The following is a 26,720-nucleotide window of genomic DNA, read 5'->3' on the forward strand; positions in this document are numbered from 1 at the left end:
TTGAATTCACCGCTTCGCTGTTTTAACTCAGCGTTCACAACAAAAACGAACTTTATTCTCTTATTGCACAAAATAACTATTTGAATGATACGTTTTAAATGTTTGCTATAAAGATAGAAATAATATATTGTTCTCTTGTAAGAATTTCTAAGGCTATCCTGTCCACTAAATAAAGAGTTACTACTTAATCTTATTTGTTTTTTAACACAAATTTCCTTATCTTCTTAAGCATTGTTATAAAAAAGAACATCCAAACACACAAGAAACAGTCAAGTTCTATAGGCGATGGTTACCACTTTCCATCAGGTGGGCCGTCAGCTTGTTTGCCATTCTATGTTGCGTAAAAGAGTTAGATTTGGACAAAACTAGTTAATTTTATTTAAAAACTGAACTTTTGTACCGATTTTGATAAAATTTCTGTAAGAATAATCTTTATGTTCTTTTAGAAAAAAAAAAAAAGAATTTCCTAAATCAGTTTATAACATATAATATATTATAACTAGCAAACATAAAAAAACGAATTGATAACCTTCTTCTTTTTGAAGTCGGTTAAAAACTAAGCCTTAATTAAAAACTGAATCCGTGACTTTATTTACGTAAAGCAATGTTTACCACTATCACTGAGCTACAAAGTAATTAATTGATAATACCAATTCTACTATAACTAAATAATGTTAAATCATTCATACTTTTTTATGGAAAGTACCATGGATTAAAAAAGTATTAAAATCACTTCAAATTTTTTTATCGTAGTTGACGAGTTAAAAAAAATATGGCAACTGATTCGAATTAAGGACTTCATCCTTATTGTAGTTGATTTAAAATCTATTATTGAATGTGATGGCTGTACAAATATTAGTAACGGATAAAATGTTAGCATTCACAAAAAAAAACACAATATTTTAATTTGCATTTCATAATAATGTAAATATATTTCATGTCATATCTAGACTCTATCATACGAGGTCTGTCCGGAAAGTTCGTATAAAAGTGTTCTGGAATGCGAGAAAGAGAAGTGGGGAGGCCAGGTAAGCGCAGGACCCCTTCCTTATGTCCCTAACAATGCTTCAGTTCTGGTCTGACCGCCGTGCGGTGCGAACTGGCTTGTCACGCCATCTGTGAAGTTACCTCTTAACGAAACCCCGTCGGCATGGAGCCCGCTTCCGTTGAAGAGCAGCGCGTCGTAATCAAGTTTCTCTCGAAACTCGGCAAGAATGGCCGTGAAATTTTTGCCGATCTCAGAACAGTTTATGGGGATGATGCTGTGAAGGAACCAACCGTCCATAAGTGGCTAAAAAGATTCAGAGAGGGCCGAGAAAGCGTTCAAGATGACCCACGTTCAGGACGTCCTTCCACTTCACATTCCGACGAACACAGGCCAGACAGTTGATGGAAAATTCTACGTCGATGTGCTCAGACGCCTCAAAGCTCGTGTGGCACGAGTTCGTCCAGAATTGGCGCGAGAGGGGCGTTGGATTCTTCACCACGACAATGCCCCTGCCCACACCTCTCTTGTTGTCCGTGAGTTTTTGAGTAAAAATTCCATTACGGTGACCGAACACCCCCCCTATTCGCCGGATTTGGCCCCGTGTGACTTCTTCTTGTTCCCAAAAACCAAATTGGTACTTCGGGGGCGGCATTTGGGGGACATAAATGAGATAAAAAAAGCTACGACGGGGCAGCTGAGAAACCTACAACCAGAGGACTTTCAAGGAGCCTTCTCACAGTGGAAACGGCGTTGGCACAAGTGCATTATGTCACAGGGGGAGTACTTTGAAGGGGATAAAATTGATTTACCTGAATAATTGTAAAATAAAATTTTTAAAAAACTTTTATACGTACTTTCCGGACAAACCTCGTATATCAATTAAAGTTCAGTATTGCCCGACCTTCGGCTATGTAGGGAATTTGTCTTCGCAAGTTTCATATAGGGCTGCAAATTTGAATGTACCCACAACATTTCCAGTTCACGGGACTTTGAACTTTATTTATTTCGTAATAAAGTTTGCGGGAGGTAAATTGAGAGGTATATTACATTTTGCCGGAATGGCAACTCGCGTCCGCCTCATTTCGAAACTAATGCTTGAAATTGAAGCAATAGGTGCAAACGGAGCTAGTATAGGTGTAATCAAGTGGGATCTTGGAGACAGAGACGGGTTTATAGGAGTAAGTGAGACAGCAATAAGGACGTATTCGATTCTGTTTTACGGCGACTTAACCTTAATATTGTTTCGTGTTCAGATTTGCCTGTGACGAAGATATTTATAGACGTCCTTGGAACTCACGCAGCAATGTTATAATTCTAATGAAGTTTGAGAAATATATATATATATATATATATATATATATATATATATATATATATATATATATTGATCTGTTCACCAAATCAGTTCAACCTTTTACATATAATTGAGTAGAAAATATCTTTCACATCATATATCAAAAGTAAAAGATAGTTATTCCATATTCATTTTTTTTACTAAAGGATAGCTCAATCTTGGACTTGCCTTATCTGAGAATGAATGATGGCATGCTCTACTTGAATATTTTATCTTATTTCGAAATATAAACTATTAACAAAACTGGTCCAAGAATAGTGCCCTGAGGTACACCCACGAGCACAATAGAGACAAACTAAAACTACTGTGCCTACATACGAAATTTAATTTCCCATTATATTTTTAATAAGTTTACCTTCGTTAAAATCAATATCTCAACCAAATCCCATTAATCATTAACACATTATCTTTATCCGATATACAAACAAATTTACCGTGAAATCTTGTCAAACAAACTCCATTGTTTCAACTCCTATAATTTATGAGGCACAGCATCCAGCGCGTGATTCGAATCCCGACCTTCAGAAGTGGGTCAGCGGCTATTTTTCTCAAATGCAAATGAGTCTCCACTAATAGTATTAATGGACATGAAAATTCTAGTGGTGAATTTCTGAATCCCAAATTATTAACGTGACGTCTTCGAATATTTAACAAAGTGCGTAATGGCCGCCAATTCTATTTTGGTGTTGGAGAGATTGAAATCATTTTGCGAGTATTATTGTGGAATACTTAGAATGACAAATAATCTAACGGCCCACCTAATGGAAGGTGGTGGGGGAAAGGGACTGTTAGTAATGCAGACTACCAGTCCCATTGCTAGCAATATGCCCCGTCAGGTCGACCTCCACGTGATTCCCACTGGAAACCATCGCGCTAAATTTCAGGCGTATTCATCATAGTTGGTTAACTGACCTGCCTTTTCATTCTCACCTATCATCCGTCACTGGTGCCCCGCCAGCGTATACCGGGGATTACCATACCTAAACCATACTTTACAAAAAAAAAATGGAAAATGGTGACCATCGCTTATAGACATGAGCAATACTGTGCATATTTATTCATTTATTTCTCCTTTATAACATAATATTTTTGACACAAGTGGCGAGCGTAATGCCGTATTGCATTCTCTACAATATTACAACTATTGGGCTGAAACAAAGAGTTTTTTTTGGATGGGTGAAAATGGATTGGTATCCCCGCCTGCGCTAACGGGATACGCTGGCGGAGCACTAGTGAAGGGTGATAGATGAGGATGAAAACAGGCCAGTTAGCCCATCATGATGAATTCATCAGGAATTAACCATGATAGTTTCCAGGGGGAACCACGATGTGATCGACCTGGTTGGGTATATTGCTAGCAATGGGATTCTCAGTCTCCATTACTAACAATGCCTTTCCCCCCTAACAGAGAGTGGTTAAAAAAAAGTGGTGGCGAAATATTTAATACAATACTAAAGGAAACGCTAGATGTCATTTCGTACTTATAGCGAGGTCAAAAATATGGCGTGGAATAGAGTTGGCTGAAAGAAAATTAGTTGTACTGACAAGAGGAAACTCTTAAATGAAAAAAAAATATATATATATAATACTCACAATCTGCCAAAAACAAATTCATAAAATAAAATCGAAGAAATATGATATTAATATTAGCTGAATACGGAACCGTATACGTGTTCTAAGAACTCTGTCATCGTCTATTCAAAGCAAATAAAATATTCTATTGTATATCAAAATGTGACAGCCAATTTTTTTGTCTCCATACTCCCAACTTAATAGAAACACCGTGCTATGAAGCTATACGTTTTTTTTTATTTGTTAAACTACAAAGACTTTTTTATGCAACTTACAATGGCAAACAACTTGACGGCCCACCTAATGGAAAGTGGTAACCGTCGCCTATAGACATGAGCAGTACCATTGACATAACAGAGTATACTGTTTCACCCGCAATACCCCCCCCCCCCCCTATACGTTGCCATTCCTGAGGACTTAGGTGTTATTTCTCTGTACCCTGTAAATTCACTGCCATATCCCACCCTTCAAACCGAAACACAACCGTAGATACACACACAATTGCTTCACGGTAGAAACACGAATGGGACAAAGGTGCCCAAGCAAACGACTTTTGTACAAAGTCTCCCTCTGGTAAAGAAGTTCACGAAGATGGAAAACAAGCATACAGCCCGTCCCATAGTAAACGGTCACTGTAACATATAGACCCCTGTAACACTAGAGGCGGCGCTCGTTGCCAACCCAGAAGAAACCTTAATATGCACTTTTTGATGAACCCCACACTGCATTCTCTAGGGAAAACCATTTATATTTTGTTTCAACTTTTCTACAAATAATATTTTAGAAAAAACGATAATATATAACTATAACTAGAGCATTTAGCTTACCGCGCTGCAGTACAAACCTAGGACTGCATCAACCTCTGGCCAGGATTAGTGCGTCATACAATGAAATTAATGCCAAATTACCTGAAATTGATATAGTGGACGATAGTTCGAATTCCTACAGGAATAAATTGCTGATACACTTTGTACAATAATCTAATTATAAGTAACTCTAATTATCATAATATATATTTTTTTTTAATATTATTTAATTCAATTCACTCATAATCTTATTTTCTGATATTACAAATACAAATACAAATAACTTTATTTTGTTTGAAAAATGGTATAAAAGATGGAATATAATATTTAAATATTGATCACATTTTTCACCAGAATCTGGCGTACAAAATTATTTAATTGTTCCACTGTACTATGCTAATACTATTTTACTGAAATCGTCATATTAAATAAATGTCAGTATTAATAATAAATTATACAGATTACAAATTACAATCATTTGACAAATTACAAATTACATTAATTGAGTCACATATTTAAGCTTTAAAATATTCAAAATATTCATTAACCGAGTAGAAGCATTTTTCTATCAGCCATCTTTTCAGTTTCTATTTAAATATATTCGAGGGTAGTGTTTTTATTTCGTCCGTTAATTTATTATAAATGCTTATTGTCATACAGTAGGCATTTCTGCTATACAAAGTTGTAGTTTTATAAGGTAGTACTAAGTTTTGAGGATTCCTTGTGTTAAAATTACAGAGATCACTTTTCTTTTTAAATAAATGTAAATGTGTTCTTGCGAATATGCATACCTCATATATATATTTACATGGGACAGTAAGTACATTGTTATTGCTCACAACTTGGGTTACATGTTTATTTTTATTATTTACTTCATTTTCCCGTAAATGCTGTGAATATCTATAATAGGCATGTGCATTAATATTGTATTATATTTAATGTTGTTATACCTATATGTTATAATGCAATATGCTGTTGGTGTTCCTTAAATAAATAAATAAATAAATACAAGTATTTCTCTAAATGTATACGGTGCTAATGGCACGTTAACCAAACCATAAATATTTAACATCATAGAAAAAAAGGTCCCGTAAACTGTGGAAATTACACGCATTGACCGAAATATCTGATAGATTTAATAATATAAAACATATGAGTCGTTCGACATTCGGGCCCCGGGGATTTCGGGTAATAACGTGTTACGGCTTCGCAGTACAGACAGCAAAATAAATGGAATTAAATAAAATTATAATTCTAAATTTAGTCCTCGTATAATAATGAAAAAAGAAAATCTGTTAGTACTTGTTTTCATGTTCCAGATATTGCAAAAAGTAACTTGGAAGATATCAATGCAAAAATAAAAATTAAGAATGTATAATGCATACCATCATTTCAGTCGTCAACAGAACGTCAGCTGAACATAAACCTTCCCCATAAGGGGAGTTTTGCCAGTAGTTGCTACACGGGAGGCAGATTGGCAACTGCAGTAAGGCTTTTAGAGATGTTTTAAGAGAGACGCTGCTGCCCATCTCTCTACCACTACCTTAAGTCGCCTTACAATACCCACAGGAAGGAAGGAGCCAAAAAACCTGTACAGTAATCACATAATATCATATTGCACGTTTAAAAACTTAGGTTTTAGTTAAACTCCCATGGTTTGTTATAAACTCGCACTTATATGTAACAAAATTATAATTAGACAAGTATATACATGGGAGATGATCCTCATCGTAACCGTTATCTGGCCACTGATGAACATAAGGCTCTCCCATAGACTTCCATAAGGAATGGTTCTAAGCCACTTGGATCTACTGATTCCCAGCAACACATTTGAGGTCGTCAGTCCATCTAGTACGGGAAAGGGGGGGAAGAGATTGTTAGTACTGGGGTCTGACTACCCCATTGCTAGCAATATACCCTATCAGGTCGACCTCTACGCGGTGGTCTCTACCCCCTGGAAACCATCGTGGTAAATTCTAGTGCAATTCACCACGATGGGCTAACTGGCCTGCTTTCATCGTCACCTATCATCCGTCACTGGTGCCCCGCCAGTGTATACCGTTAGCGTAGGCGGGGTTACCATTCCATTATGATCCATTAAAAAAAGTAGGGGAAAGGGGGTCGTTTTACACTGCGTTGTATGGGAGATATTTAAGAAAAATTAATATAAAGGACTTAGGTAATAGGAGTAATAAATGCCAAAATATTTTTTTTTACATTTCGTCTGTCTGACAGTAACAATTATCTTTTTCTATTTTCGTCAATAAATTGAATTACTATTAATTTTTTTATTATACAATTCTATTCCTTGTAAATTAAGTAAAAACATGCGAACCGTCCACACGAGCTACAATCCAAATGAAAGCGCTAATCTAACCGTACCCAAACTGTCACAATGGTGAAAAGGTATAAACGCTTCCTGCGGCCCTTCCGCGATTTCTCTGCTGCCCCTACATTCGTGTACCAGAGGAAATTGTAAAGTAAAATTGGGTAATCATTTCATAAATTGCATTCGACCTGGCTGATATTAAATTTACAAAAAATTCCCCCTCTTTAATGTTATTTGGAAATATTTAAAATAGGATACGGAATTACCACTTAGCGGCGGCGATTAGTAATATTTCTGACTTTTTTTCACTAGCTAAATCGTCACAGTCGTAGAATACTGACGGATCTTTATATGTAATCTTTGTCAGATCCGTCAGTATTCTACGACTATGACGAAATGTTTATGGTAACTTGATTATACGTATACATGCGGTTTCGGAATAGAAGAGACCAACTGTATTCCTGTGGGCGTCGTAAGAAGCGACTAAGAGAGGGCAAAAGATTGCAGCAGCGTCTCTCTGAAAACATCTCCAAATCCTAATTGCACTTGCCAATCTGCCTGTTAATCGTGGAAATTACTGGTAAAACCCACCAAGGAGAAGGTTTATGTTCAATACTGGACAATTTTTTTTTTTATACAACTCAGAATGGCAAACAAGCTGACGGCCCACCTGATGGAAAGTGGTAACCGTCGCCTATAGACATGAGCAGTACCATGGACATAACAGAGTATGCCGTTTCGCCCATGATACTCCCCATGCATTGGCTCCTGGTTGGTTCCTGAGGACTAAGGTGTTATTCCTCTGTACCCTGTAAATTCACGCCATATCCAACCCTTCAAACCCTTCAAATGGGACAGATGTACCCAAGCAATCGACTTTTGTACGAAGTCTCCCTCTGTAATTATGTCCTTTCAAATGTTAAATATAATTTATAACTGATGGCGTTATAAGGTAACAAATTTAAAAAATATATAAAATCAAATTTAGGACCTCGTTCTTTTAAAGTCGGTAAAAAATTATAAATTATTATTTAACGACCTCTAAATAGCGTTTATCTCTAAAGATACCTTCGAAAAAAATACCTAATTTAAAAATAATCCACGCTTTAAAATTTGTTTGGACAAAGCTGCGATCTCTAGCCAGTAACTTAATAAAATCGTCAAAAACACCCAGAGAGTCTCGTTCTAAGCTAACCTCACGCCACTGGACAATATTTCGCGTGACCCAGCGCCGTGTTTTATTATGGCACACACCCTCCCCCTCCCCCTCCCCCTCCCCCTCCCCCTCCCCCTCCCCCTGCCTCTGTACCTTCGGTCCTCAAAGGGTCACTAATAGTTGTCTATCCCACTGCATACCTCAATGTCCACCTTAATTAAATTGTTCTTGACAATTTCTGGGGCTTTTAATTAAGTATTCCGTAAAAGTAGAGAGCATACTCATACAAAAATGTTACCGAAGTATTAACAAGCTGGTCATACAACTCGAAGAATGAACAACCGATGGAACAAGTGAACCATACAAACAAATACAATATTTTTTTTAATGCCACTTAGAATGGCAAACAAGCTGACGGCCCGCCTGATGGAAATTAACCGTCGCCTATGGATATGAACATCATAAATATGATGTATTATACTGAAATGAAAATTAAATGGAAAGCCATAAGTATGTTTTTTTCAATTGCGTGCGTGGGTGCGTGCATACGTTGTGTATAAGAAAGAGCGTGTAAGAAAGAGCAAGTATGTACATCCCTAATTATATTTAAGAACAATCGATATAATGTAATTATTATATTACATAACATATATATGTATATACAAGTATAACATAAGTATATTAGAAATTAATTGAAAAAAAATCATAGATTAAATAGATAGAGTGTCTCCATACAAATGCTTCGAGAAAAACGGGTCAACTTTTTTTCATACAATTTTGCGTGACAAATAGTTATGAGTGATTCCTTTATAACTTCTATATTTATTTTCTCTTATAATCTCTGCATCTTTTTAATGCATAAACACTCATTTTATTTATTAAATAGTATATAGAACACTGATAAAAAAGTCAGTAAATTTGACAAATAGCTAACAAAAAGTTGATCCGTTTTTGAGGCTCGATGCTCTGTCTATATAATCTAAAATTAAAACCTATCTTTCATTTTACATCCTAAAGGATATTTAGAAAATTTAATATAAAGGGAAACACGACACCGCACATACAAAGCCACAGGGAACAGCTAGTCATTTATATAATAAAACAATAATTATTAAAACGTGTTCGACATTCTCGAGGCCTGTTCTTATTTTTAATTAATGCCAAATAATTGTTACAAGAGAACGAGTAATTAAATAACTTTCTTTGATTTTGTTTCCAACTATATACATTGTTTCTGTCAATAAATAAATCACATTCTGCAGACGGCATTTTATTTAACTTTTATATAGAGAAATATTGACTGTGGAGTAATAAATAAATCCATATGGAGTAGAGCGGAGGCGACCCCGGACCGGTGACCGGCTCGTCCTGTTGACCCCGAGTTAAACATTACCCCAACTATGCAGTTAATCTCCTCTTAATCATTAGCTAATATTGACACAGATTAGATTAACGTCGGTTTATTTCTAACTTATTATATGGCGAGGTACAAATAATTGACTTAGTTATAAATAAATGTTGAAACAAAAATAGAATTTATTTTTTATTCAAGTAAACTTATTTTTAAACAGTTTAAAATGTATTTTTTAAGACATTGTATGCATAACATAAGTCTCTTTTTCATTTAAGAGTTTCCTTTTGTCGATGCAACTAATTCATGCATCTTTCTCCAGCCAGCTCTATCCCAGGCCATATCACATAAGTATTGGATGCAATTTCGTAGTCGAGTTTTTTTTTAAAACAAGTACAATTCTTAGATATTACTCCTATATTTCAGTTCTTTATGAAACTTAGAATGGCAAACAAGCTGCCGGCCCACCTAATGGATAGTGGTAACCGTCGCCTATAAACATGAGCAGTACCATGGACATAACAGAGTATACTGTTTCGCCCATGATACCCCCCATACGTTGCCATTCTTGAGGACTCAGGTGTTAGTATTCTGTACCCTGTAATTTCACTGCCATATTCCACCCTTCAAACCGAAACACAGCCATGCAAACACAACTGATTCACGGTAGAAACACGAATGGGACAGAGGTGCCCAAGCAAACGGCTTTTGTACAAAGTCTCCCTCTGGTACTTTTACTTTTTATACACAAAGTTTACAACGTAGAGCATTTCTTTTTTACAAAATTGCTTATATATATATATATATATATATATGAGTTCATTTCTTAAACTGACCCAAATGGGATTCGAAGCTGGGACCTTATTTATTCAGACTTAAATGTCTCATACACGTTATACAACAAGAACGAATATTCAGAATTAATTAAAAAAAAACTATTCAGCAAACGTGGAACACTACATCACAACTGTTGTTTAACACGGAGTTTAAATTTCCTCTAAAACTCGCCGGTAAAGGCGGCAATGCGTGAAATACCCTTTTTGCAAAGTTTACATTGCAAAAAGGTTTTAAACGGGGACACGATCTGCAGATGAACGCTAGGTTCAGGTGTTCAGTTTCCATAGCTCTAATTAACTTTCACAATACCAACTATGTGTGAGTAACTGGAACTTTATCCACGGCTATATATGTATAAATTAACATCACAAACTTGGAACGGCGTCGGTTTACACTGCTCCATGTGAAAATGATTATATTGTCTTAAAAATTTATAATTAATTTATAAATAATAAATTTATAATTAATGTAATTGTAAATTTAATTTATTATATTAATTATATTATGACATTTATATGCATGTAATCTGTAGTCAATGTTGTGTACGCCTGCTATAGGTATAGATATCAGAGTACTACATAAGAAATGTTTTTTAATTTATGTATAATATGTATACTGTTGGTGTGCCTAATTCAGAATAAATAAATGAATAAATAAATTTAAATTAAATAATAATACATATATGTATTATAATCGTGGGTATGGCAGAAGAAGCATGAAAGTAAGATAAATGCTGTACAGATGAGAGCTTTGAGAAGTATGTGTGGTATTACTTTAAAAGATAGAGTAAGAAACAGTGTGATTAGAGAGAAGTGTGGACTGAAAGTCGATGTAGTGACCAAAATCGAAAAAGGAATGTTGCGTTGGTTTGGTCATTTGGAGAGGATGGATGAAAGAAGAATTACGAAAGAGATTTATCGAGCAAGAATGAATGGAGATGTCGGTAGGGGCCGCCGTAGACGGACGTATGTCGACCAAATAGGCGACGTGCTGAAGAAGGGCCAAATTAAAAGTACCCGTAACCGACGAGCGTGTATGAAAAGATTGATGAATGTGGAAGAAGCGAAAGAGGTTTGTTTGAATCGAAGCATTTGGCGTTCCATTGTTTCTGCCTACCCTAATGGGAGACAGGCGTGACAGATATGTATGTATGTATGTATTAAATTATTTGCTTGAATACCTCTGTTCCATTCGTGTTTCAACCGTGAAGCAGTTGTGTTTACATGGCTGTGTTTCGGTTTGAAGGGTGGGATATGGCGTGAATTTACTGGGTACAGAGGAATAACACCCGAGTCCTCAGGAATGGCAACGCATGGGGGTATCATGGGCGAAACAGTATACTCTGTTATGTCCATGGTACTGCTCATGTCTATAGGTGACGGTTACCACTTTCCATCAGGTGGGCCGTCAGCTTGTTTGCCATTCTAAGTTGTATAAATACAAAAGTAAATATCCCGTTAAGTTGATACAGAATCTATGTTATCAATCAAAATACCAAATTTCACCGAAATCCGTTTAATATTTTATTACAGTAAGTCCTTATGTATTGCGTAAACAGACTCAGTTTAACCGAGTCAGTGAATGCAGGTGGCTCGGGACCTTTTCTATTTTTTTTTTTTACAACACAGGGGGCAAACGAGCATGCGGCTCACCTGATGGTAAGCGACTACCGCCGCCCATGATCACCCACAACAATGGCAGTCTATGGGGAAAGTCTATGTTCAACAGTGGACAGATAACAGCAGATGGTGATGACGACGATGACGAAATATTCGCCTAAAAAGCCGGTCAAGTGTGAGTCGGGCGTGTTAATTTTTTTAACTTTTTCACTAATCTAAACGTAGGGGCCGCATACGTGATGCTCAAAAAGTATTTTTTCGTGCGACGTGTGTGAAATTGAATATCTGCAACACTGGCGCCCTGAAACACTCTCATATATCACTCCCATGGAATTGGATATGCTACGAAAACTGTGCACTTTGACAACAACTGGACTTGTATATCAATGGCGTTTTACTCGAAAAGAAAAACAACGTACGTGCATTTTAGACGTACGTTATTAGTTATAAGGTAATTTAATTTAATTTCTTTGGCAACTAATTCTCAACTCGACTCTTTTATAACAGAACGGTAATGTGATATTTTTACCAACTGTATACCAATTTTAATTCCACTTTTTATTTGTTAAAAAATAATTTTCCTTTATTACTTAAAAGTATCATAATTAAAGTTCTTAATGAAAAAGTTACCTATTAAACTAATCTTTAACTACAACTTTATCCGGGTGAACGCCTGTGTTGTTTACTTCACATATACTTACAAAATTTTATGAAAAGCTGTTAAGGCAACTAGAAGCGGCAAACAAACAAGTCACTTCTACATTTATAATATTAATAAAGATTAAGTTCCACTACGTCCAATGTCGATAGTCACCGCAGTGACCGTAACCCAAAAGCGTATGCAGTGCGACACACAAAAAATCCCGGAAAGCTTTTAAGCCCACGTCGAGGCGATTTCGGGCACTAACTGATTGGTGGGCGCACGGACGCGCAAGGATTGTTACGTAAATTATTATGTCAGTTACTTTGTTTTCATCTTGGAGTGATTGTTTCTAATGAAAATAAGTTCTCATTTTATATTATTACGTACTTACTTTTTATTTATTTATTTTGATGCTTCAAAAAAATACTAAACTCACCTCTTTCTGCCGTGACGTGATGTGTCCCGATGGCAGCGATCAACAGCACTGTCAAACACTTGGACGCCATGTCACACTGTCACACTGCCGCACTGTCACACTGTCACACCATTAGCACGCACTAACACTGCCCGCCGACACTGTACACTGGCTGGACTAGAACATGTTGGCACGACTGTCGATCGGGTGGCGAGCTGCGGACAAAAACATAATAATTAATTAATTAAAATCATCGAAATTCTCACTTATAAAATCATTTTTATACTTTAATCGTAGCACAAGTGTCATCATCATCATACCAGCCGTCAACTGTTCACCGCTGAGTATCAGCCTCCACCAAAATAATTCTTTATTAACACCAGCCTCCTTGAACGAAATACTAAAGATTCTATGGATAGAATTCATTCGATCAGCGCTTGTATGTGAAAGAGAAAGACAGTGCAGTTGCCGGGTGGGGGGGGGGGAGGAAATGTTAGTAATGGGGACGAAGGGCGCCATTGCTAGCAATATACCCAACCAGGTCGACCTCCCCGTGGTCCCCCACGAAAACCATCGTGCTGAATTCATCACGATGGGCTAACTGACCTGCCTTTTCATTCTCTTTTATCTATCATCGTGCACTGGTGCCCCGCCAGCGTATACCGTTAGCGCGGGCGGGGTTATCGTTTTATTATTATTCAATAAAAAAAAGTGCATATTGCCATCTCATTCTCTCTTATGGAGTCGTTAGTGATAACGATTCTGCCGATAGATACGTTTGTACCGTGCCTATGAGAGCTGCATCGACCAATTATTTAATACTGCATTGAAATATAAATGTATATATAATATAACCTGTTGTTTTATCTAAAAATAGATGACTTCCAAAAATAATTATAATATTTCGTAGACACATGATAAAATGTGTTCATAAAACATGATAATCACTAACACCGCGTAGAACAGTTTTCATAGATTTTTAACGACAACACTGATGTACTATCATTAAAAATTCAGAGAATTATAAAGCAAAACGTGTTACCAATATAAACCTCATTACTCTATAAATAGCTGCTCAATATGTGAGCTTATAATGCCATAGGTTATTATGGGAAACTCGAAAATGCTTTGTCTATTTTCGAACCGTGTTTCTTTGGTTATATTCGCTGACACAATTTTATTGTGAAATTTAAGTCTGTAATGATATGAGAACGAAAAGCCATTTAAAAACAGATTTCTCATTTCTGGCATATCGCTATTGATATTGATACAGTTCCGGCGTCTGAGGGGCTTACGAGTGTTTTTTTTTTTATGTATGATAATGGAATGGTAACCCCGCCTGCGTTAACGGTATACGCTGGCGGGGCACCAGTGATAGATGATAGGTGAGGATGAAAAGGCAGGTCAGTTAGCCCATCGTGATGAATACACATGGAATTCAGCACGATGGTTTCCAGGGGAGACTATGGGGAGGTCGACCTGTTAGGGTATATTATTAGCAATGGAACTGGTAATCCGCATTACTAACAATCCCTTCTCCCCGCTTACGAGTATTTTGACCAACGTCACGAGGCACGACGTCCGGTAAATTGTATTTCGACAGGTCGTATCGGCTGCAACGAAAAAAAAAAATCGGGATTAAAAATTTGGAACACACGCCGGGGGAATTGGTGGCGTTTGTTACAGAAAGTGCTGGAGCAGTGTTACAGGACTTTGGGGAACTATACCAATTTGTATGGAGGCAGACGGATGGGGAAACGTTAATGAACGCCATGTCTCCCGTAGATGTTTCCGATAGATCCTACTAGATGCAATTTCAAACGCTGAAGTTTGTATGTATGTATAGATTCTTTTTTTTACTTTTTTATGCTTAAACGACTGAATAGTTTAAAAAAAAAGTAGTATATATAATTTTTTCTCTTTTTCTTCATGCAACATACATTGGCAAATAGACTGACGGCCCACCTGATGGAAAGTGGTAACCGTCACCTATATACATAAACAGTAGCATATCCATAACAGAGTTTACTGTGTTACCCATGATACCCCCCATGCGTTGCCATTCCTGAGGACTAAGTTGTCATACTTCTGTACCTTGTAATTTCACTACCATATCCCACCATTCAAATCAAAACACAACCACGCAAACACAGCTTCAAGGCAGAAATACTAATGGAACATAGGTACTCAAACAAACGACATTTGTACAAAGATTTCCTCTGGTGTCTATTGCATAGGACACTTTATATAGGGATTTACGTGAGCAAAGCTACGGAAAACGATTAGTCCATATTATAGACGGAGTTATTAGGTAATAAACATAAAAAATACAACATTTGAAATGATTGAAGATATATATTTGTAAAACATTTTAATTTTTATTAATAAGAGGGTAAATGTGAAAGTGTCAAGAATTAGCTTTTTAACCCGGCCAGTGATCATACGAGGTTTGTCCGGAAAGTACGTATAAAAGTTTTTTAAAAATTTTATTTTACAATTATTCAGGTAAATCAATTTTATCCCCTTCAAAGTACTCCCCCTGTGACATAATGCACTTGTGCCAACGCCGTTTCCACTGTGAGAAGGCTCCTTGAAAGTCCTCTGGTTGTAGGTTTCTCAGCTGCCCCGTCGTAGCTTTTTTTATCTCATTTATGTCCCCCAAATGCCGCCCCCGAAGTACCAATTTGGTTTTTGGGAACAAGAAGAAGTCACACGGGGCCAAATCCGGCGAATAGGGGGGGTGTTCGGTCACCGTAATGGAATTTTTACTCAAAAACTCACGGACAACAAGAGAGGTGTGGGCAGGGGCATTGTCGTGGTGAAGAATCCAACGCCCCTCTCGCGCCAATTCTGGACGAACTCGTGCCACACGAGCTTTGAGGCGTCTGAGCACATCGACGTAGAATTTTCCATCAACTGTCTGGCCTGGAGGGACGAATTCTTGATGGACAATCCCCCGAACATCGAAAAAAACAATCAACATTGTCTTGACATTTGAGCGGGATTTTCTTGATTTTTTTGTTCGTGGTTCCCCGGATGTCTTCCACTCTTTGCTTTCACGGCCATTCTTGCCGAGTTTCGAGAGAAACTTGATTACGACGCGCTGCTCTTCAACGGAAGCGGGCTCCATGCCGACGGGGTTTCGTTAAGAGGTAACTTCACAGATGGCGTGACAAGCCAGTTCGCACCGCACGGCGGTCAGACCAGAACTGAAGCATTGTTAGGGACATAAGGAAGGGGTCCTGCGCTTACCTGGCCTCCCCACTCCTCTTTCTCGCATTCCAGAACACTTTTATACGAACTTTCCGGACAGACCTCGTATTCCGGCCACGCAGACAAAATCGAAGCTACAAGCTAGTGAAACAATAAAAAAAAACAATTACAAAGCAATATGTAAATTAAATATCGTGAATAGATACAAAGAATGCGCTAGCGCAACAAACTGGGCGAAAATAACAAGTGCTCTGTGACTGGACGATTATTTTTAGTGAGAAAGCTAAAGAATATATTGTTTACATGACTCCATTCGTATTGCTCTTCATTACTTTACTTTATTACTAACTATATCCCGCAGATTCGCCCACGTGAATACTGATTCGCTTGGGTGAATAAAGAAAAAAATTAATTACACAAAAGCAAGATAAAGAGGCAACAATAGGCGACCTTATTGCTCGCGATCTGAGGATTTCGAATTTGGTACACGAATTAATTGAGTATATACTATGGATGGATGATATTGGATTGATAACCCCACCTGCGCCATATATACACTGGCAAGACACCAGAGAAGGGTGACAGGCGAAGATAAAAGCAAGTTTTTTTTATAGGTGAAAATGGAATGGTAACCCCGCCGGCAGTAACGGTATATGCTGGCGGGGCACCAGTGAAGGGTGATCGATGAAAATAAAAACAGGCCAGTTAACCCATCACGATGAATTTATCAGGAATTAACAATGATAGTTTCCAGGGGTAACCGGTGACCGTAAAGAGGTCGATCTAACCAGGTCAACCTCCACGCGGATTGCTAGCAATAGAATTCTTAGTCTCCATTACTAACAATCCCTTTCCCGCAGATAAGTAGGTCAGGTAGCCCATCGCGACGAATTCATCTAGAGTTAACCACGATAATTTCCACGGGACTTAGTAGAAGTCGAACAGATAGGGTATTTATCTAAATCCGGTGCCTCTTGGCGCTGTGACAGCCAACCACTGGTTGTCAAATTTGACACGACACATTGCATGTGGAATATAGATCGATTCAGTCAACTTATTAAGTTTAGTCACCCAATTATTATCATCACAACAGCCTTTAATTTTCCACCGCCTTTTTTTTGTCTTTCTCCATAGACTGTATAATAAGGAACGGTCCAGAGCTACTTGCATACACTAACACCCTGCAATGGATTTGAAATCATCACTCCATCTAGTGAGGAAAAGGATCCTCCCACCCTGCATCGTATGAGATCGCCACTCAAGAACTTTTCTTCCTTGACGGTCCTTCGAGCTACGTGACCAACCCATTGCCAATTTAGCTTGCTGAACCTTCGGGCTATGTCAGTCACTTTAAATCTATCTATCACGCAAAAGAACTCTAAGCATAGCCGTAGCTCACTGAGCATCTTGACGCTTCTACATACGGCCAACAGTACAGGATCTTGTTTCAGTTTTGTAATTGATCACTCAAAGATATTCGGCTTTAAACTCCGAGATATTTTGGATAAGAAATTGTCGTCAACCAATACTCCAGTAGAAAGAACAAAGACACGAATAAAAACTAGTCTTATTGTAATTAGAAATAAAGGCATTAAATTTCTTCCTAAAAGCCCCTAGTGTTTGAGTGTAACGATGATAAATTGCCATGTCCTCCCCAACTTAACAAGGGGGAAATCATTTCGCCAACTTAATAAAACTTAATAGAGTCGACCGGTTCAATTATATTTGTTTTGATGGAATTCGCTCTTTGAATGATTAATACATTTTATTTGTCGTCATTTAAATCTACGAGAGACTGTCGTCCATTTTGTTACATTTAAAATTATCCGATAAACGTTTGCAGATTTGCACTACATCATTGGCTGTCCACTGCTGAACATAAGCCTCCCATAATACACACAAGTGCCATAAGGGATGGTTTTGAGCCACCTGCATCTACTAACTCCTTGCAATGCATTTGAAGTCGTCACTCCATCTAGTGGGGGGTGTCCTACACTGCGTTTGCCCGTACGTGGTCGAGATTTGCACTTAACATTTAGTAATATTAAAATGTATTAAGTATGTTTTGTTTTGTATATAATATGTGATTGAAGCAAAGCGATTAAATGATTTGAAGTTTTTTTTTTATACAACTTAGAATGGCAAACAATCTGACGGCCCACCTGATGGAAAGTGGTAACCATCGCCTATAGATATGAGCAGTATCACGGACATAACAGAGTATACTGTTTCGCCCATGATACCCTCCAGGCGTTGCCATTCCTGAGGACTCAGGTGTTATCCCTCCGTACCCAGTAAATTCACGCCATATCCCACCCTTCAAACCGAAACACACCCATGCAAACACAACTGCTTCACGGTAGAAACATGAATGGGACAGAGGTACCCAAGCAATCGACTTTTGTACAAAGTCTCCCTCTAGTTTCACAGCATGAAAATTAAAAGGAGCTTCGAACGCGGAATTCGAAATTTCGAATCGAAAGAATTTTTGCTCTGCAACAAGCAGTTTTTTACTCGACAAAAAATATGCACTATATGACATGTCAAGAACTGACTAATAGAGCTTGTCACCTTTTTAGTTTTGTATTAATTTTGTAACAAAAGAAGGTACCGTTTTTGTTTTCGGAGCAAAAAACTGCTTATTACGATCGAGATCCACTTGTGAAAACACGCGATTTCGCATCATAAATATATTTATATTATTACGTGTATCGCATCTCCATATTTAAAAATAATAGTATTTTCATCATGCCTTCGATCAAACTGTTTATAAATACTCCTCTCCATCCAAAGGTTGCCTGGAATAGCTCTTAGCGATAAGGTCGCCCATTGTTTTCTCATTGTAATTATTACTTGTAACTGTTTGTATCTATAATAAGTTTACTATTGTAATCTTTTGGAGGAAACAATAAAATTCTAATAAAAGATAATATTTGAATTAGTGAATAAAATCCTGGATTAATATTATATTATATTATATTATATTAATCCATTTAAGTAATTAAAAATTTTTGTTTGTTTATAAAACGTCTCCTCGCATATCAACCAACTTTTTATGGCGCCAATAAATTTATCCGTTACATACTTTTGAGTTAATTAATTCAATTATCCACAATTTATATACTAGAATTTGAATAAACGTTATTTTTGCGAAATGTCCAAAATCAATGCCTACAGTTGGGATTGGGAAACAGTGTGCATTATGCACGCTCGACGTGAGAGAAAATATACCAGCGAGAACACGGAAATGACAATTTTCTAGCACCTGTCGTTTCTGGTGTTTGACGGTTTCTTTATCTGATATCAAGTTGTGGTTAAAGTTATAAGAGAGCAGCGAAATGTACAATTTGTATATCTTATTTCGAACACAGAAAGAGGGAAGGTGCCTGTCTGTTGCATCGTAACTTTAAACGTAGACGTATAATACGTGTTTTTTTTTTAAAGCTGCTGTGATCGAGGTAGTTTTTAGACACAATTTATGATCAGGTGTTTCAAATACATCAGCTCTTTTTATAGGTATTATTTTTATATGTTTATGTCTGGGATTTTTCAATTTTTTTATAAATTTACTTATAGTTAAAGGTTTCGTAAGCATACATTATATTTTACATTATTTTATTTGTTATTATTATTGTCAGGCTCGCGCTCGTGTCACAGTCGCTCATGACTGAGGATTACGAATTGCTTCCGAAACTAGTCGAGCTTTTTCGATCTAATTACACGTAAGTTAAACCGGTAGTTGTTACATTAAAATAAATTTATTTATGTCTTTTTTGCACTAATATTAAATTATTTGTGCATACTTTGTCGGTAATACTAAACTGTGTAATTATCGTAAATTCTATCCAGCGGATTTGTACAAAAGTCGTTTACTTGGGTACCTCTGTCCAATTCGTGTTCCAACCGTAAAGCAATTGTGTTTACATAGCTGTGTTTCAGTTTGAAGGGTGGGATATGACGTGAATTTACAGGGTACAAAGGAATAACACCTAAGTCCTCAGAAATGGCAACGCATGGGGAATATCATGGGAGAAACAGTATACTCTGTTATGTCTGTGGTATTACTCATGTCTATAGACGACGGTTACCACTTTCCATCAGGTGGGCCGTCAGCTTGTTTGCCATTCTAAGTTGTATAAAAAAAATTGAAATAAACTTTATCCTTTACAATAATAAAGGACATGTTTTATCTACAGTTTTTAAGAAACGCGTATTAAAGCAATTTTTTAGGTAAACTATAATAAATTACCTGAATAATCGCAATCATTCCTATTTCTTATAAACCATAAAACATGCAATGCAAAAGTCTAAAAGTTAATGTTTCATCTAGCTAGCAATTTACATTCAAATCTGTTCAGTGATCAGATTTGATTGTAATTTCTATTTTTATTTTTTTGTTTGCTGGAAGAGAACTCTTGTAGAGATAAGCCGGCCTTTTGGACATTTACTTTCATATTTCTTTATTTATTATTAGTGTGTACAATGAAGTATTTAAATACTTTATTGTACACACTAATTATTAAATACTACTATACACTAAGTATTTAAATACCACGTACAACCACTCTTTAGAATCAACTTTCAGCAGCAGTATTTCCGAACCGATACGACATTATAACCTACAAGAAAAGAGCATATTCCTTTTTAAAAGGCCGGCAGCACACATGCAATGCCGTTGGTGTTGTAGGTGATCATGGGCGGCGGTAGTCACTTACCATCAGGTGAGTCGCATACTCGTTTGCCCCCTGTGTTGTAAAAAAAATATATATAATATAAATAAATTTCCACGTTATGATTTTTTTATATCACAAGTGGTGTTTCACGTGTAAAGCCATTCAAATTCTTGAAATAATGTTTGAGCTATAATCTTCTAACTTAGACCAAACGTTATGAGAGTCACAAAGGGAGTTAATATCAGAATATCACCCTTTTGTCGGTCTGTCACGTTGTGATACCGTATGTTTGTTACTGTTTTTGTTGTTGATTTTACATTCGCGTTTTCCACATACGAGATACAGGAATTAAATTGAGATCGAATTAATTTTTTTTTTTAATATGTCATGACAATCTAACGGTCTGCCTGATGGAAATTGATAGCCTACACGGCTCGTATATTATACGACACAGAATATACTGTGACATCCAGGGGAGTCCTCATTTCGAGTTCTATAAAAGACATTTGATTAACAGGCATTACATCTACTTTACGCAAATAATAAGTTTGGCAATCCAAAGAGATCAGTATCTTGGATACGCTGCCTCGAGGTGGTGCGATGGGAGACCATTTATGATTAATTATTAGTGTTATTATTTAAAAAATTGTATAAAATAAAATTAATAATTTTAATAAATAAAGATTTTGACATTTTTACTTTATATTTCATTCGTTATTTTCTTTTTTTTTTTTTATTCCTTTTATTATTATTTTTATGTCTGTTAATTCCAGTTTTCGTTGATTCCTATGTAGTGGTTTTAATCTATCCTGTCACTATTTGTAAAAAACCTATTAGTGGATTAGTTTGTAATCCTAAACTATATGTATTGACACTAGTGTAACTCTAGTATTTCTTATAAATAAATAAATAAGCTACCAAACAAACAAACTTACTTTTTTTCATGCAACTTAGAATGGCAAACAAACTGACGGCCCACCTGATGGAAAATAGTAACCGTCGCCTATAGATATGAGCAGTACCATGGACATAACAGAGTATACTGTTACGCCCATAATACCCCCTATGCATTGCCATTCCTGAGGACTCAGGTGTTATTCCTCTGTACCCTATAAATTCACTGCCATATCACACCCTTCAAACAAAAAAAAAATACATGGGGGTAACCCCATGCATTGCCATTCCTAAGGACTCAAGTGTTATTGCTCTGTACCCTGTAAATACTTGTACATTTATAATATTGGTTTAAAACATAATTCTCATATTAAAATTGTATCCCAAAAGCCACAGAAGCGTGCTTTCTTCGAGCGTACTGGAGTATCGCGGAGCTGTCTCAGCGGCAATGAGTTTCATCGGTTAATAAAGATTTACCGCCATCAAAAGGCAATAAAACGTCTCGGAGTGAACTAATCAACGAAAATAAATAAAGGGAGGCAGGTAAACAAATTGATTAATGGTTTAATTCCGTCTTTAATGCGACTCTGTGAGCTACATACAGCGAATGGATGTGGCTTGAGATATTTTTGTGAGTTACCAAGTAAAGGCAGCAGTTTATTTTATAGACTAACCAGTTTTAAACTAAGCTTTTATAACGTAAATTTTACTAAAAAGTACGACAATCATTAATTACAAGAATAGTAAAGGCTTAGAATAGGCCACCCCTTCCTTTCCTGTAAGTATCGTAAGAAGCGGCTAAGGGAGGCCGAAGGATGGGCAGCAGTGTCCCTCTTAAAACATCTCTGAAGTCTAACTGCAGTTGCCAATACGCCTGCCAAGCGTGGCAACTACTGGCTGATACTAATATGATGAAAAGTATAAATAAACATACATATATTTAAAAAAAATGCAAAAAAATTGATGGTTCTCTCTCCTTGTAAATTGTAGTGCCTTTACTGGGTGTCATGTGACTTATGTACTTACCTATTATACTATAACAGCTAATATGTACCATGTGGCATGCTAATAAATATAAATAAATTAAAAAAAAAACAATTTTTTATTAAACTTAGAATGACAAACAAGCTGACGGCCTACCTGATGTAAAGACATGAGCAAATATATAATATAATGGACATAACAGAGTATACTGTTTCGTCCATGATACCCCTCATGCGTTGCCATTCCTGAGGACTCAGGTGTTATTCCTCTGTACCCTGTTAATTCACTGCCATATCCCACCCTTTAAACCGAAACACGCCATGCAAACACGACTGCTTCACGGTTGAAACACGAATTGGACAGAGGCGCCCAAGATTGATAGAGTTATGAGGTAACAAAAAAAATAACTTAGCGATATGGCCGCCTTTTTTATCACTTCTTATTTATATTTACTGTAACTATTTGTTTTCCACTTAGCGCAATTAAGTGTAAAATAAATAAATAAATAACTGAAAACAAAAATACAACCTAATTTAAAATGTACTTATACAAAACTAATTCAGCAATCTATCTGTTGAAATGTCAGGGCATTAACATCTCTATGTTGCCCATTTTACACCCTTCATGCACTGGCATTCAGGACTCTCGTATCACAGATTGCAGTAGTATTCTTACTTGGTAAAACAAACAGCCGTCAGCTTGTTTGCCGTTTGGAATGTAAAAACAAAAAAAAAACACACGCGTTGCTTAACAGTAAATAATGAAAAACAGGAAGTGCCTGGAATTTTTAAATACTTAGAAAAATTACACTAAATTCGAGTAGTGTTTTGTACTATTTATACACGACATGATTATATTTTTTCTACCCTTATACCAATTATATAAATGTTGGGATCGACGAAATATATTTTTGTCCATATAACCGAAGGCATTTTTTTTGTGGCATGATAATGGAATGGTAACCCTGCCTGTGCTATCGGTATACCTCGGGGGGCACCAGTGAGAGGTCAGTTAGACCATCGTGACGAATTCCACTAGAATTTACCACGATGATTTCCAGGGGGAACCACGTGGAGGTCGACCTGATAGAGTGTATTGCTGGCAATGGATCAGTTAGATTCCGTCTACTAGCAATCCCTTGCCTCCCTACCCAAGGTATTGGCTGACGTTAACCGTCCTTGTGGAATTCGCTACTACCTACACTCTGTAATCTTTTAACAGAAGAGTACGGGAGAGGGGGAAGGGATTATTAGTAATGGAGTTTAGCAAATAGTTTCGTATGTTATTAGAAAATATGTTAATTTAGAACACCACCACAACAAGCAGTTTTTTTTTCAGAATGAAAGTGGATTATTAATAATGGGGTCTAATTGACCCATTGCTAGCAATACACCCTATCAGGTCGACCTCCACGCTGTTCCCCCTGGAAACCATCGTAGTTAATTCCAGTGGAATCCATCACGATTGGCTAACTGACCTACCTTTCCATCTTCACCTGTCATCCCTTACTGGTGCCCCGCCAGCGTACCCCGATAGCGTAGACGGGGTTACCATTCCATTATAACCAATTAAAAAAAATGCAGTTTTTTCCACAATAAAAAAAAAACAAAATTACCTCATATTTAAATATGACCAACGGGGGAGTAAACTCTATCGAATATGGAAACAAATTATCAAAGTACTTACAAATTATAAGGTATATCTCCATGTATATTTACCAGAGGGAGAGTTTGTTACCAGAGGGAGACTTTGTACAAAAGTCGATTGCTTGGGTACCTCTGTCCTATTCGTGTTTCAACCGTGAAGCAGTTGTGTTTGCATGGCTGTGTTTCGGTTTGAAGGGTGGGATATGGCGTGAATTTACTGGGTACAGAGGAATAACACCTGAGTCCTCAGGAATGGCAACGCATGTGGGGTATCATGGGGGAAACAGCATAATCTATTATGTCCATGGTACTGCTCATGCCTATAGGCGACGGTTATCACTTTCCATCAGGTGGGCCGTCAGCTTGTTTGTCATTCTAAGTTGTATAAAAAAAAAAATCTCGTTTTTGAAGTCGGTTGAGAATAACAAACGAATCGGGAACTTCCCCCTTTAGAAAGTCACTTAACAAATAAAAAAGTCATATACAGAGGTTAAATTTAATAAAACTGCACTTGGGAATATTAGATTTTCAATGTTTTAAGAGAAAAAGAAATAAACAATTTCCTTACGGGATATTAAAAGTGTTGTACTCACTTGGAGAGACAATGAGAAAAACTCGTTGCTTCAAAACTTATTAATATTAAAGTTTGAAGACAAGTATGAATGTCGAGATGTTTGTAGGTTTGTAACTCGATCACGGTAAAGTTCCTGAACATATACACAATATACGTTGGTTTGGTCATTTGGAGAGGATGGATGAAAGAAGAATTACGAAAGAGATTTATCGAGCAAGAACGAATGGAGATGTCGGTAGGGGCCGCCCTAGACGGACATATGTCGACCAAATAGGCGACGTGCTGAAGAAGGGCCAAATTAAAAGTGCCCGTAACCGGCGAGCGTGTATGAAAAGATTGATGAATGTGGAGGAAGCGAAAGAGGTTTGTTTGAATCGAAGCATTCGGCGTTCCATTGTTTCTGCCTACCCTAATGGAAGACAGGCGTGACAGATATGTATATGTATGTATGTATAATACAATGTTACTGAGCCCATGATCGCCATTCCGGTTCGTGTCTGACTCAAAGGACATCTGGGAATCCAACGCACAAAATGAAGCTAGTTTCTAGCATCAGTATGCTAGAAAACTATTGCTTGTAAATTATAAATAAATAAATTACTTTTCTATAAATTGAACAAAGCCACAGGATTTTCTTTTTTTATACAACTTGGAATGGCAAACAAGCTGACGGCCCACCTGATGGAAAGTGGTAACCGTCGCCTATAGACATGAGCAGTACCATGGACATAACAGAGTATACATAGATAGATAAACTTTCTATTTAAGCCAATTATGACACACGTAAATTTACAAATGAGTTTATACATTCAAATTGTTTACACTTTTTTTAAATAAAAAACAAAAGATAAAATAATATATAAAATAAAGGACGTAGCAGGTATGTTTACAAATGAACATAATCCAAGTCAGATCTCCGTCCTATTTTCGTTTACTATTTGGCTTCGCTGGTAATCCCTCTGTCTATGGCTTCATCAGGTACCTATTGGAAATTGATTTACTATCGAACAATTGCTTAGTAACTAATCTTCAGTAGGGAGGTAGTTGATTGTTAGTGGAGTCTTACGGCCCCATTGAATGAGTAAAATAAATTAATACTAATGGTCATTGCACACAGCGCCCTCTAGTTCCAATCTGAAAGATATTTCTAGTTATTCATCTTCTTCTTTTTTAAATGGCTATATATATATATATATATATATATATATATATATATACTGCATTTCTACCATCAATATATCTACAATACTTAAACATATCATTATTGGTAAAGTTTCAATTAAGAAGTTTAAAACGCACCGGCTAAGTTACACTCCGCCGGTAATAAAACGCGAATGGAAGACGGAATGTTTCTCGTACTGTTCAAATTGGCGCGATTCTGTAACTTGTAACTTTTGAAACAAGCTTACGGCCAGTCTGAAGGAAAGTGCAACCATCGCCTGTACACATGATCATTATTGCTAACCTCCGTTAGTAACGATCCCTTCTCTCCCCTCCCTGTCTTTTATGCATAATAATGGAATGGTAACCCCGCCTGCACTAACGGTATACACTGGCGGGACGTCAGTGAGAGATGATAGGTGACGATGAAAGCAGGTCAGTTAGCCCATCGTGATGAATACACCTGGAATTTATCACAATGCACCAGCATTTATGGTTTCCAGTG

General features: G+C 36.9%; 1 protein-coding gene across 9 annotated transcripts in view; it reads right to left on the bottom strand.

Annotated features, from left to right (window-relative positions):
* LOC113514629 (hemicentin-1) overlaps window positions 1–26,720 on the bottom strand; it is a 573,783-nt gene that overhangs the window by 519,865 nt on the left and 27,198 nt on the right. For all 9 annotated transcript variants that reach the window (XM_052891885.1, XM_052891877.1, XM_052891883.1 and 6 more), the window contains exon 2: window positions 13,092–13,285. In XM_052891885.1, coding sequence (XP_052747845.1) covers window positions 13,092–13,161 — 70 coding nt within the window. In that variant the 5' untranslated portion in view covers window positions 13,162–13,285. The remainder of the gene's footprint in view (window positions 1–13,091; window positions 13,286–26,720) is intronic.

The sequence above is a fragment of the Galleria mellonella genome, unplaced genomic scaffold (assembly GCF_026898425.1).
Source record: "Galleria mellonella isolate WM207_F2 unplaced genomic scaffold, CSIRO_AGI_GalMel_v1 utg146, whole genome shotgun sequence".
Classification (NCBI taxonomy): Eukaryota; Metazoa; Arthropoda; class Insecta; order Lepidoptera; family Pyralidae; genus Galleria; species Galleria mellonella.